Source organism: Phaseolus vulgaris, chromosome 1, assembly GCF_051622355.1.
Source record: "Phaseolus vulgaris cultivar YP4 chromosome 1, ASM5162235v1, whole genome shotgun sequence".
Taxonomy (NCBI): Eukaryota; Viridiplantae; Streptophyta; class Magnoliopsida; order Fabales; family Fabaceae; genus Phaseolus; species Phaseolus vulgaris.
The window spans coordinates 50,100,404-50,114,582 of record NC_143498.1 but is presented as its reverse complement, the minus strand read 5'-3'; the positions used below and the strand labels follow the sequence as shown (position 1 = coordinate 50,114,582).

Below are 14,179 nucleotides of genomic sequence, written 5' to 3'. Positions count from 1 at the left end.
AATTGAAGTGTGCCCCTTTATTGTAATTGATCCTGGTGCTGACCATGTTCTTTAGATTCAGAAAGAAGCAAAAGTACAACCTGTAGCAACAAACAAGCTTTTGATCACTTGCAAGGGCGATGCTGCTACCATATATATGTATCTCCAAAAGGCCAAAATATGACAAAGCAGAAAAGGTAAATAGTTTTAACCAACAAGAGAATCGCTTGGCAAAAGTGGATCAAGCATTTCCCATGGGAAGTAATTATTTATGTACATGTATGATTCACTCTTCGATAACTGCAAAGACTAGTTGGGGGGTGGCTGAACTGCATGCATGAGAATTAGCAAAACCATTTACCAGCATGTAACTAGCTAGCAATCAGACATGAAAAGAGAAAAAGAAAAAAAGCTGGTACTTATAAAGATACTTTACACATATGATAGAGAGGGAAATGAAGATTTTCGGACCTACAAATTGCAGAGCATTACAAGGCTATTGGCCTTTCTTTAGCAAACCCCAAAAGCTGTACTCTTAACAAGTGAAAAGAAAAAGGAAAGAGAGAGATCATGCTAAACAAAGACAAAGCATTGAAGACCCTCCATACCTGCACTGCACATACCCTTTTTTTTTATTTTTGTCCCCGTAGTTAATTCTAATTTGGTTGAACATATTACAAAATTTAAACCCCCACTTCTCTTGAGTTTTATCACTAATAAGTAATAAAACTAGTTAGCAACTTAGCAAATACTTCACTGTCACATAATGGAGCAATATCCACCACCTTCGTACTCATCCTCATCACCACCATAGTGCTTGATTGGATCAGACGGTGGGGGAGGTGGTGGCAGTCTAGAGTATGGAGTAGTGTAACCATGCATGGGCATGAAAGGGGACCCAACATAATATGAATCACTAGGGATAGGATATGTTGTGTTATAGCTTAATCCATAAGCTGGAGGAGGAGGTGGATAATACATATGTGGATATGGGAAGGCTTGCTGAATTGGAGGGCTAACAAGATCCTTGGGAGCCATTGAAGGGTCCAAATTTGAAGGCACTAATGCATCAACTTTACTAATTTCTCCCCCTCCTTCTCCACTCTTAGGAGGAGCAGATGCAGAACCAGCATTTTCCCCTTTGTTCTTCTTCTTCTTTTTCTTTTTCTTCTTTTTGCCACCTTCATCTCCACCACCTCCCTCCTCACATTCCTCACCGTGTTCTTCTTTGTCTGAATCTTCACCAGCGCCATCTTTAGAACCCTCATTTGAACCACCATCAGCACCTGGTTCACCATTCTTTTGGTCTTCCTTCTCCTTGTTAACATCACCACCTTTATTTGGTTTTCCAGACTTTTTATTACCTTTCTTCTCAGCTGGTTTTTCTGGCCAAAGCTCCACTATCCTCCCTGATCTCGAAAGCCTCTTTATGAGAGTCTCAGCATCCACGTTACCAGTGACCGTGACCTTGTGCTGCAGAGAATCCACCTCTGTTTTGTAAACCCCTATACCATATACCATGATATACATATATAATTAGTATTTATTTCCTTCCAACATGGTCTAACATATCATTAGTTACTTCCATGTTAAGATAATCATTATACAAAGAATATCATGAAGACCTACAAAGTTTGAAGCTGAGATATATCTATATAATAAAATAGATACTATATATTATCATGTACAAAAGAAGCATAAAATAAAGAGATTGATACCATCAACTCCCTGAAGAATTTTCTTGACTCTCTTTTTGCAGCCATCGCAGTGGATCAATACTTTCAGAACCCACGTCTGTAAAGTGAATGAAGTTGATGAGAAGAAAAACTGATGGATATACACATGCAAACTCAAAAAGAGAAAATGGAATGGAGAGAGCAGGGAAAAGTTTATCACCTGGTACTTGAGAGTTTCTCCTTGAGGACCTTCTTCTGCTGGCTTGGCTGCCATTTGGTAGGTTGGTACCTCGGTGGAGTGGAAATCAAGGGATGAGGAAAGTTTATCTAAGTGGATGTCTCTATGTGTTTGTTGGTGGCCAAAGGAAGTAAGGAACATGCAGCAAGGGGGAGTTAAATAGATAAATGATCCTTAAAGAAAGAAAAGTATTTGACACACAAACATTCTTATCACCTTATTTTGACACTTCTCTTTTTCTAAGAAATCTAGTATTTCAACATTACATTATACATCTTCTTAAGCCATGATGTATATGGTATACAGAAACTATACGTATTAGTTTTGGTGCTAAATGTTGCAGTGATGTCATTGATTGAAACTAATCTAATATGAAACTTTACCTAATGATACAAGTGTTGGAAAAATAACACTATGAAACACTCACTTATTTAATAAAGAAAAGAGGAATCAGAGCATTCATTTCATTTGGTGCGGAAGCCATGTCACCTTTAACACAGGCAGAGATAACCATTATGGTAAAGACACATCAGCCAAGTCACGTGATTGAGTCAAGTGATGCAGAAGGAGGATATTGTTCAGTAGAGGTATCATGTTTTCATGTGGCAAAAGTGGCGTCAAAGGAGGCAAAATTTCAAGGTGTGGAATATTTTATGATGGGATTAAGGTTGTGATAAGTTGGAAGTAAGTAAGAGATTGGGTGGTTTATACGTTTGAAGTTGTGAAGAGAAGAGGTGCAGGGTGCAGTGTAGTGTAGGTGGTTCTTTGCATCATCTTTTTTTTACTGTCATATCAGACGGTTTAAAGGGCTTCATCACTTTTAGTACCACTCATTTTCTGACCCCAAAAGCAGAACTCCCTGGGACTACAACCCACAAGATAACGGGTCCACCACCCATCAATGCATATTGCATTGTCTCCATGCTAGAAGCTTCATACAGCTAAGCTAACCACACCCTTAATCAAGATTACTGACTCGGGTTATCTTAATTTTTGTATCAACTTCATAACCAAAGTTAACATAAGAGAAAATCTCTTAGAGGTTTAAACTTTGTAATGATTACGTTTGAGAATAATTAAAGGCATGGACTATTGAAGAAGACAATCAGGAAAGTGTACGTCTTCTTCATAGCATGGCCATTCATTATTGTTGGTTTAAAGTTTAGACTTAGATTGGTACTTGGGTGGTGAGTGGTTTGCTGGTTGTGTTGATGACTGTGAGCATCTGAATAAAACTTTTAAATCCAAATCATATTAACCCACCACCATCCAATAATTTCTTCCACCCCATTCTCATTTCAGCCTTATATGTGTCATAAATTCAACGCATAATAATTACTTATACCAGTCACAGTACCAGGGTTTTCTTCCACTTCTGTTTTCTTCCATTAACTTCATGTTATTTCAGTATGAACAGAGAGCAAGGAAATACAGATAAATAAGATAAAAGTAAATATCAAAATTTTAATCGTTCAGAGTTCAAGTCGGTTGAAACAATCTATGATCAATCAGATAACACTGTTACAGTTATGTCTTTCAAAAGATATCTTTAAAGATTAATGGTTATATAATTTTTCCTTAACCAAATGACATAAAAAGACTCGAGGTCTCATTGTTTACTCAAAAAATCCAAAAAAGAATATTTTTTTCCTGAAAACTTCCACTTTTAATTCTATTTTACTTTTTAAAAAATGTTCTGTTTAAATATGTTTTAATCCCTTCAAATTAAATGTGTTCTGATTTTTGGTCCCAATAAATTTTTTCTTTCTTTTTCGTCTTTGTAAGATATTACTCTTAATAGTTTTTATAAAATATGTGAATTTTTATTTTAACCCCTATAAAATATTTTCTTTAATTTTCAATTTTCCAAAATTTAAATCACTGTCTTTAATATCTATTTTAAGACATAAATAATTTTTACTTTATAAATTTCAAGAAGTTCTATGAGATTACACATTTCATATTATATTACAACTCTAATATAAATAGTGTCATATTTAATTTTTTATAAGATTATTTTCATATCGACTTTTATGTAGCACAAACACTGATACAGACACTGATACGACACAGACATGGACACAGAGATACATATAATTTCTAAAATGTAGGACACGGGGACACGGATATATATATTATATAACTATGAATTATATAAATTGACAATAAAGATTTATGTGCATTAAGTATGTTTTAATTTTTTTAGTAGAAATATGTTTTTTTATGGCTGGTTCGAAAGGATTTGTTCCTTATTTTTATAATCACAATAAAAATTTATATAATAAGTTTGAGCTTTTAAAAAATTAATATATTTCTTATTTTCAAAATTGTGTTAGACTCGTGTTAGAATTGTCAGAAATCAAACAAATATTTTTAACTGATAAGTATCATACGAATGTCGTGTCCGATACGTGTGTCCGACACGGATTCGTCAGTGTCCGAACTTCGTAGAATAAGAGTCTAAAATATGCATTATAAGATCATAAGTCTCACTCTTAAATCTAGGATTACAACTAACTAATAGAAATCGACCCAGCAGAGCCCCAACCTCATGCCAAGACTAACTAATAGGAACTTAACCATGACAATACAATTCTTTTAGCGTTTAAGTTAAATACACATGTTTTCTGTTCTATTTTTTCTTTTCATCTATTTTATTCTCTTTTTTTTTTCTAGTTCACTTTTGATCAAAACAGGAAGTGTGACCCGCAAAAAAGAAGCATTGCTGTGGAAGAGCAAAAGAACTTGCTATGCAACAGATGGCTGTGATTGTGCTGACTCCTACCATCGTGATTTGTGGCAACACCACTAAACCAAAACTCCAAATTTCTGGAAGAACTGTTTTTGAACATGGAGCCTTGATCATCGGCGGCTACTCAGGTGAATTGCTACCCATTCAGTCATTTAATCATAGCCAACAACTTCCCCAATCCACTCCCACTGAATAGATTCTTGCAGAACAACTTCAAGCAAGCCAACAAAAAATTAAGCATGGTTACATAAGATCAAACATTGTTTAAATTTTCTAACAGATTATTAAATACACATTTAAGCAGATAGATTAAACAACTTGTCCAATTAGTCCGAAGGTGATTAGAAACTGTCATATTCTTAAATAACACGTTGCAAAATGTTAATTTGAATCGCTCAAATGGTCAAAATACTGGCAGAGAAAACTTTCGGATTTTCAAGCCAAAATCTTACCACGTAGCGCAACAGATATGTCGTCTTCCTCCAGATCCTGTCAGACTGCACAAAACGTTAAGGAGAAAATGTACTTCTCTCCAATGAACCAATCAACTATTGTGTATAAAATCGACAAAGAAGTTAATATCATTTTCATTAGATGGTAGCCTAAATTAATATACTTAAGAAGTTAGTATAATTTAAACAGTAACATGTTACATTGTTTATTAATTTTGATATACTCAATTTGTATAGACTTTAGACATAAATCGCCAGTCTCCGTGGCAGATTCTACTCAGGAAATTAGGGGAAGAACAGGGCAACCGATACCATACGATGCCTTATAATTATGGTGTGCCTAGTTATTCTTGCCCCTTTGATGGAAAGAAAAGTCAACCAGTGAAAAGGTTGGATAGTAAAAGGCGTAGGTGCAAAAGCACTACTCCTTCAGAGGTAAGGAATGGAAAGTATAAAATGGTATCTCCCATTGCAAAGAGAAAATCAATAATTTACATTATAATTCATAAACAGATCTAATTAAAAGACGAATCCCAAGTCGCAATCCAAAATCTATCTGGTGTATGCATGTTTGTCATAGAACTCATGTTAGAGAGAAAAAGTGAAAGCAAATTGCAAAATAGAAAGTAGTGCCTCAAGCAAAAATTAGTAAAAGTAGGTAATGGATTATCACTTAGGAGACCCACTTCAAACCATTAATCATTAGAAATAGAATATTAGATGCTACGCAGTCTTTTGGTAAAGAATATAGTCGTAATATTCGATGTAAGAACAAAAACATCCTTGTCAATACAGCATGTAGCATGATATCATAATGGACACTAGGTTACCTTCCACTTTATGTTAGGTCATGGTTTTCACAGGCTTTTGGAAAAGTGAAATATGATTACCATTATCAATATTTCCTATCTCACCTTCAATCCAACGACCAATGAAAAAAAAAGCAGTAATCCTTGTCAGAGTTATGAAGTGGTCACAGTAAGAAGTGTACTGATCTTGATTTTCTAACAAAGTTATCTCTGAGCTGGAGACTGGAAGCTTTATGCAACTGATGGAAAGAAGAGATTTTGTTACAAGAAATTAGAAAGCTTAAAATGGCTATTCATCAAGTTTGTGGGGGCTCTCCAGCGGTGGGATTGATAATCAAGCAAGAGGAAATACCAATATTGAATATTTTGGACAATATTGAGGACTTGAAAAGTTCTTGCGTAAAAAGCCAAGAGGGAAAGCAGCAGCTCCTTCAGCAACATTGATATGAGAAAAGTCCTTCTGTGAAAAAATGGAGTCAGAGAAAAAGATCATGGAACAAGAGATTGAGAACATAAGCGAGAAGAATGCAATTTTGCAGAAAGAGAAGGTTGAACTTCTAGAGAAGAATAAGCAACTGAGGACTGACGTGGCCAATGGAGAAAAAAGAGACAATGCATCAAATTCCAAAAGTAGCGGCTCTGCATGCAGAATTGATAGATTTGAAGTGATCAAATAAAGTGTTTCAGTAAGAAAGTAGTAAAATGCTTTAGGAGAAATATTTACTGCTTAGGAATGTTTGGATCTCAAAGATGCAATGACCGTGGCTGAAGATGAACACAGCATAATTCCCCAAGACGTAGTAGCTCTAAGGAACCACAACTTGGTTAATGAGAGCCTCGTCACCAAGAAAGTCCTCGAACAAAAAGTACTTTCTCAACATCTCAGCAGCAATCTTAGCCGTTTAAACAGTGACCTTAATCAGGAACTTGGTGTTTTAAGGAGATAGTTTGAGGTGAAAGAAGCATTTTTCAAAATTTGAGGCTAAACGGCATCATCTTTACCTTGTTTAGACTTCCCAGACAGTTTTATTTATTGTCAAAAACCAATCAGAGCATAAAATCTAACCACCATAGTTCCTCTAAAAAAATTTGCAATTCACCAGTTATGATTTCTCCTCAAGGTCGATGATGCCTAAATAATGAAGCCAGAAAAGTTCTCAACCTACAAGGTCAACAAATGGAAGCAGAACCTGTTTAAATAGGCAGAACATAGACAAGTTTCCATCTCTATTTTCAACACTGGGCAGAGAACCGAAGTGTTCAGAGGCAAACGCCTATGAACATAATACATATTTAAAATTCAGAAGCCTTCATGACCAAACAATAATACTCATTTCCAACCAACAACAATAAAAAGAAACAAAACGAGACACAAGAAATATAACACTGTGATTATTCTCCGAGTTCTTTAATATTTGAGTTGAATATTCAAATTTAAATTATTCAACTATGAACAGCAGCATTACAGAAAAGAACCCATGGGTTTAGGGTTTTAAAGGGATACATATAGTAGCTATAAAGTATTGGTATGGTTGTTGAATGCCTTGATAAACAGAACAACACCTGAGGTGACAGAAGCAAGAATGGTGAACACTCCCTGTCTGGAGCGCCAAAACTCAGCCCATGTCAATGGCTTTGAGACCTCAAGAAAAACTTTCTGAAAATGCTGACTCAAATCATCAAACGAACCAGTGTTATCTATAACTATATCTGCCTTACCCCTTTTCAGATCCAATGGCATTTGAGCATTGACCCTATTCCGAGCATCCTCCTCAGTGGACTTGTCTCTGGCCAATAGCCGTTGAATCTGCGTATCGGGATCAACCCACACAACAATAATGGGCTTCGTGAACTTGTCCATCTTGGCTTCAAATAACAAAGGCACATCAAGAACAATGACCTTGTAACCCTTCACCCATAGCTTCAAAACCTCCCACAATATCCCACGCGCAATATAAGGAGCCAACAATCTAAAACACAATAATAACCCTAAACTCAAAACAGCAATTCAATAATACACTCTAATGGAAGTAAACAAGAGGAAAATTGGAGATACCGGTTCAGGAATTGACGCTTATCCGGATCGGAGAAAACAATTTGGCCAAGCCTGGGTCTATTCACTTCTCCATCTTCGAGAACAATTTCGTCCCCAAAAGCCGCAACCACTTTCTTCCATCCACCACTCCCTTTCCTTAACACCTCCTGCAAATTCCAATAATCACTCACAGACTTATTGTTTTGTTTTCCCCAAATTAAAAACAGAGAAAAGGAACTTACACGAGCAACAACGTCAGCATCCACAACGGGAAAACCATGCGACTTGAACAGATTCGAAACGGTGCTCTTCCCAGACGCTATTCCACCAGTGAGCCCAACGATCCTCATTCCCTCGATCAATCTCCACTCGGAAAATCAACACAAAGCAAGTTACTTTAATTTTAAATATTAATATATTATAAATATTATTTATTTCAACAATAACACCAACAAGCGCATCTGGTGTAGTGGTATCATAGTACCCTCCCACGGTACTGACCGGGGTTCGATTCCCCGGATGCGCAGTTTTTTTGTTTATTTAGAAATTTTGCTTAATTTAAACCATTTAATCATAAAAAAATTTCTTTATTTAGAAATTTCTCTTAATTATAACGAGTTAAGCATAAAAATTTATAGAACCTTAACGTTAACTCTGAAGTGGGTTGTGAGAGTGTGAGGAATGTAACGGATGAACGATAGAGTGAGGAGCGTGATTTTTCTGCTTCAGAATTTTTGTGACAGTCAGAAGCAAGTTGGACAGATCAAAGCGCAACTCATCCGCCGTAACCTCTATCCAAACACCAGAATCGCCGAGCACTTCATCGGCGCGTGCTATTCACACGGCCTTATCAACTCCGCTCTTCGTCTCTTCACCACCCTCCCTCCTTCTCCCCACGTTTACATCTTCAACACCCTCATCAGAGTCTTCTCCCAATCCCGAATCCCACACACCCCTCTCTTAATCTACTCCCACATGCGCCGCAACAACGTTCTCCCCAACAACTTCACTTTCCCGCCTCTCTTCAAGTCCCTCTCCGACGCCCGCCACCTCACCCAAGCCCGCTGCGTCCACACCCACGTTCTCAAACTCGGCCACCTCCAAGACCTCTTCGTTGGCAACGCCCTTCTCGACGTCTACGCCTCGAGCCGCTACGTGGGGTTGTGTCGCAGCCTGTTTGATGAAATGCTTCAGAGAGACGTTGTTTCCTGGAGCGTGTTGATTGCCGGGTACAACAAGGTTGGGAACTATGATGATGCCTTGGTTGTGTTTGAACAAATGCAGTATGCGGGTTGTGTGCCTAATAGGGTGACGATGATCAACGCGTTGCATGCTTGCGCTCACTCTGGTAATGTTGAAATGGGGACGTGGATACATGGGGTTGTAAAAAGGGAGGGTTGGGAATTGGATGTCATATTGGGGACGGCTTTGGTTGACATGTATGGGAAGTGTGGGAGACTTGAAGAGGGGGTAAGGGTGTTCTGGAGCATGAAGGAAAGAAATGTGTTTACTTGGAATGCGGTTGTTAAAGGGTTAGCTTTGGCTAAGAGTGGACAAGAGGCGATTTGGTGGTTTAACAGAATGGAGGAGGAGGGTGTTAGAGCGGATGAAGTGACTGTGTTGGCGGTTTTATCTGCGTGCAGTCACTCGGGTTTGGTGGACAAGGGTAAAGAGGTTTTTGGTTTGTTGGTTGATGGGAGGTATGGGTTTTGTGCTAATGTTAAACACTATGCTTGTATGGTTGACGTGTTGGCGCGTTCTGGTCGTTTGCATGAGGCTGTTGAGTTGATGAGGCGTATGCCTTTTGGACCCACCAAAGCTATGTGGGGATCATTGTTATTTGGTTCTAAAGCTCAGGGTGACTTGGAGTTGGGCCTGCTGGCGGCTGAAAAGCTCATTGAATTGGAGCAGGAGAACTCTACCTATTATGTTCATCTGTCCAATATGTATGCTGCAATGGGAAGATGGGGTGATGTTGAGAATGTGAGAGGGGTGATGAAGGATAGGCAACTGACTAAGGACTTGGGGTGTAGTTCTGTGGAGGTGGAACACCAAAGGCATGTAAACGAATTTTTGGCGTAGTAACTAACTATTGTGTTGTTGAACATAAGGTGTGTCAGGTGTCAAGGAGAAATCCCTTGAGATACTACTATGTACAAACAAATCTGGAAATCAAACTTGTTGCCACATGCTTTAAGAGCGTGGTTTTTAGTTGCTATGTTGGTCTATTGTCATTTTTATCCAACTTAAGATGGAACACTTGTCATTACTTCATCATATATTTATTGTTTGTCAGTAATTAAGGATGCTGGTACTGTAATGATGACTACGTTACTGGTCGGTGATGTTCAACGGTGGTAGAAACAACCAACCATGTTCATAGGGAAAGTAAGCACATATGGTCGGCATTCTTGTTTAGGGCCTACTGCTGTTGAGCTGAAAATCGCTTTGAATTAGTTGTCCTCTAAGATAATAGATGATATCTCAATGCATTTATTTTCCACTTCACTCAAAAAATGTTTATTTTACTTTTAATTATTCATTTAATCCTTACGACTACAATACTCTTTGTTTTATTTCTTATCTTAAAATATCATAAATTAATTTTTGCACATATAATTTTAATCTTTTACTCTTTGTAGTAACTTTAGAGGATGAAAAATTTAAAAACAGAAAGTGATTAAAATAGTGTGTATAATTAAAATATACATAAAAAATTATAAGTATAAAAATAAATAAAAAACAAATAAATAATTAAACCTTGATTAACTGCTTTTTCTTTTCCAAAAAATATTTTCATATCCATAACTAAAAATCAAGCTTAATATTTTCATATCCATAACTAAAACCCAAGCTTTTGCTAACATAAAGGAGACAACTGTGCGCTTTCTATTACGAATTTTGTTGATGATTTGTCATTTTTCGTCAAACATTTATTTAGTACATGAACTGTTGCAGTGCTTAGTATATATTGTTTCCTTAATTGTTTTAACATTGATTTCCTTTAACATAAAAGGACTACATGAAATGAAACTGTTAAAACGATAAAATATTCAAAAGAATTACATAAAACCTCTAAGCACTTAAGAGAGTGAAAAAAGTGTCATATAACTAATAATGTAAATATTGAACTTATATTAAGAATCTCACCTTTCATGACAAAAAAACAATATCGAGAGCACTTTAATGTTTAAGAAACCAAATTGAATATTTACTCCTTCACAAAACCAAGTTTCAATAATTCATATTTCATTGCCGGAAAATAATTAGTACCGATTAACAAAATGCCACAGCTTTAGTACACAACAACACATAATAAGATATTGCACATTTGACCATAACTCTCGATATTGATTATTTAAAAATTGGAAAACTATATAATTACATTATTGCATTGGAAGCAACGAGGTCAAACTGAGTTAGTAATGGATCAGCGTAATTCAGTATACATCTATTATTTACCACTACGCGGTGAATACTGCTGCAGAATAACCCTAACTTAGCAAAGCTGAAACGCCAACCGCTGCATCATTTCTTCCATTGCCGTCTCACAAGGCAGTTTCTGGTTCTGGCTTTAAAAAGTTATGATACTCCAGCTGAGTCATCTCCCCTCCATTTACTGGATCAAATTGGCATCTATAGAAGCTGCATAAACCAAATCAACTGAAATTCATTAAAACATCATCCACATGCATCCATCTTCTGCTGGAATACGGAAAGATCCAATACACAAGCATTTTAGATACAAAGCATACAGACAAAAGGTGCATAGTTATACGATAAGAGATTTGTCAAAATAGCCTTTGATAAATGAAACACAAACAAAATTATACGAGGAAGACCGTGCTTTCCGCTATCTTCATAATTGAATTATTCAGTAAATTAAATTTGGAGGTCATTATCTTTCATCTTATCTTACAGACAATAAGTATGAGACGATAATGACAAACTCAGAATTCTCCAGAACATCAACTCAGTACTTCGGAGTCCGGAACTCTACTGAATAACATGATTAACTTACAGAAGAGAATCTGCTACGACTAAGATAAACAGAATAGCTATCAACAACACCTTGAAGAAAACACTATTGTCATTTTCCAAAATCATACCTTCCATCCATGCCAAGAATTATGACTGTATTCTTTTCGTGGCCAAAGGCAACTGTGTAATGAGAACCCTCTTGTAAGCGAAACTGAGCAACTGACCACTCAGAATTGAAATACTTGGGTAACACTCCTGCAAGAGCAAAGTAAAACAAAATCAACAAGGGAAATGGAATGGATCAACACACTCTAGCTGGCACAATTGCATGTAAATATAGTTATTTTACTTTTACCATTATTACAAATGTTCACTGGAATTAATTTATTTCTAAAACATTTTCGGTAAATTTTACTTAAATTTTCAAGTATTGCATAAAATGAAATCAATTTCACCACAGCACTAGAAAAGCAAGCATACAATCAATCATGAAATCTGACACCAATCATGAGGCTCTATCATCCATTAATATCTTGTTTGAAAAACCTAACCATTAATAATGTTAGCGATTCAACCGTCACCCCCATTAAATAGTAAAAATCATTTTAGAAGGAAAATAACTAATTTCACAACTACAACATATAAGATAAAAAATGAAAAGAAATACTCTCATAAAAGAATTCACCTTTAAATTTAGTGAAGGAGCGTGATGAGTTAGATGGGGTAATGGCAGCATCTGAATTGGATGAATTTTGAGGCTTTTCTTGCTCGGGGATGCTAGAATTAACCTTAAGGCTGAAAACATGGACAGTGCCCTTGTCACTTGAGACTGCTAGCCACCGAGCAGTAGAAGAGAATGCCAAACTATAGATCTCAGCAACATTTGCACCCCTTCTCACCTAAAAGTGACACCCAAAATATTTAAAACTAACAAGAGAACCAAAATGTTTGAAATTATCACACAGTCCACTAAAGCATGAAAACAGAGAAAATAAACTAATATAGACATTTACTACCTAACCTTATAACTTCACCAACCCATGCAAAAAATTATAAATTACACACAGTAACCCAATTCCAAACCAGACACCAACATTAAAATATCCCGATTTAATCACTCACTTGATTCTATACCAGCACCGTTTTAGAAATTACTCGTTGTAGGGACCACAGTATGGCTCGTTGATGAAGTGAAGAGGTTTAATCATAAAGATTGTACAGGTTTAAAGACTGAACGAGTAATCAAAACAAATACAATTGAGAAAGGAGAAAACCAACAAAACACCACATACTTCCTGAAGAAGCGTGCCCTGAACAGTGTCGAAAATTCGAATCAGCGTGCCCTTGGTGCTGGCGGTAGCAATGAACTGCCCATCAAGCGTAAGAGCGAAACAAGCAATTCTGGAATCATGAGCAGATATGAACTTTGTCTTCTTCTGTGCGTAATGCTCAACACGAATCTGACCCTTCTGCAACCCAGGGCACGCGAGAACGAGCGAATCAGACAATTGCGAAACCGCGCAGAGACCCTTAGGGTTGGGATAGGTCTCAATCTGGTGCAAGAGACTGAGGTCCTGGAAGTTGTAGACCAAAATCTTCTGCTCGATGGCAACGATAATCCGATCGCGGCGCAGCCGAACACTGCGGACGGCGGCTCGGGGTGATAGGTCACCGATGCAGCAGCCCTCGTGGTCATCCCAGATCATGACCTTGTTGGGCGAGTACTTGGGATGGGGTCCGCCCCCGACAAGGGCGATGATGTTGCAGCGGAAGAGCATCTCGACGTGTCCGATTCCGCCGCCGTCGAACTCGCGGCGGAATTGTTCGCTGAAGGGGTTGCAATTATAGATGCGGAAACCGTTGTCGGTGGCGGCGGAGAAGCAAGCCTGGTCCTGGTTGAAGGCGACGTGGAGTACCGACGGGGGCGTCTCCGGGGATAATCCCGGCGGCGATGCGGCGGGGGAGCGGTATTGCGGTGGCGATTTCGGTTGCGGAGGCATGAGGGATTCGAAGTCGAGTGTTTGGGACTGGTCGGGGAGGAAATTAGGGTTTGGGTCTGAATTGGGGGAGGTGGTGGGATTAGGGTCTGGCCATGGAGGAGAAGAGCATGCAGAAAGCGTAGCCATTGAAGAATGAGAGAAGAGAGTGATCGATTTTGTTCAAATCAAAACATTCAAAAACTCAAATATTCTCAGCTTCCTTCTTCCGCTATGCTTTCAGTATTACTTACTTAAATTACAATTAATAACATATAATT

General features: G+C 37.6%; 4 protein-coding genes, 1 long non-coding RNA gene and 1 other non-coding gene across 6 annotated transcripts; 2 read left to right on the top strand and 4 right to left on the bottom strand.

The window, feature by feature from the left end:
* Window positions 1–374: 374 nt before the first annotated feature.
* On the bottom strand, window positions 375–1,958 carry LOC137814723 (uncharacterized). Its single transcript, XM_068617607.2, has 3 exons — window positions 1,876–1,958; window positions 1,698–1,773; window positions 375–1,484 (listed from the first exon to the last, which is right to left on the bottom strand). Exons 1-3 carry the CDS (start codon window positions 1,927–1,929, stop codon window positions 739–741), a joined length of 876 nt encoding a protein of 291 aa, XP_068473708.1. The 5' UTR covers window positions 1,930–1,958; the 3' UTR covers window positions 375–738.
* Window positions 1,959–6,270: 4,312 nt separating this feature from the next.
* Window positions 6,271–7,068, bottom strand: LOC137814722 (uncharacterized). Its single transcript, XR_011081675.2, has 4 exons — window positions 6,909–7,068; window positions 6,631–6,820; window positions 6,494–6,545; window positions 6,271–6,366 (listed from the first exon to the last, which is right to left on the bottom strand). It is a non-coding gene; the product is annotated as an uncharacterized LOC137814722 (long non-coding RNA).
* Window positions 7,069–7,273: 205 nt separating this feature from the next.
* Window positions 7,274–8,722, bottom strand: ATCOAE (dephospho-CoA kinase family). The gene is made up of 4 exons (XM_068617606.2): window positions 8,583–8,722; window positions 8,184–8,304; window positions 7,963–8,108; window positions 7,274–7,876 (listed from the first exon to the last, which is right to left on the bottom strand). The coding sequence occupies exons 2-4, from the start codon at window positions 8,289–8,291 to the stop codon at window positions 7,420–7,422; spliced, it is 711 nt and encodes a 236-aa protein (XP_068473707.1). The 5' UTR covers window positions 8,292–8,304; window positions 8,583–8,722; the 3' UTR covers window positions 7,274–7,419.
* On the top strand, window positions 8,397–8,467 carry TRNAG-CCC (transfer RNA glycine (anticodon CCC)). Its single transcript has one exon. It is a non-coding gene; the product is annotated as a tRNA-Gly (tRNA).
* On the top strand, window positions 8,632–10,159 carry LOC137814720 (pentatricopeptide repeat-containing protein At5g43790). The gene has a single exon (XM_068617605.1). It carries the CDS (start codon window positions 8,632–8,634, stop codon window positions 10,021–10,023), a length of 1,392 nt encoding a protein of 463 aa, XP_068473706.1. The 3' UTR covers window positions 10,024–10,159.
* Window positions 10,160–11,271: 1,112 nt separating this feature from the next.
* On the bottom strand, window positions 11,272–14,168 carry LOC137814719 (autophagy-related protein 18a). The gene is made up of 4 exons (XM_068617604.2): window positions 13,215–14,168; window positions 12,608–12,821; window positions 12,051–12,177; window positions 11,272–11,586 (listed from the first exon to the last, which is right to left on the bottom strand). The coding sequence occupies exons 1-4, from the start codon at window positions 14,046–14,048 to the stop codon at window positions 11,490–11,492; spliced, it is 1,272 nt and encodes a 423-aa protein (XP_068473705.2). The 5' UTR covers window positions 14,049–14,168; the 3' UTR covers window positions 11,272–11,489.
* Window positions 14,169–14,179: the final 11 nt, after the last annotated feature.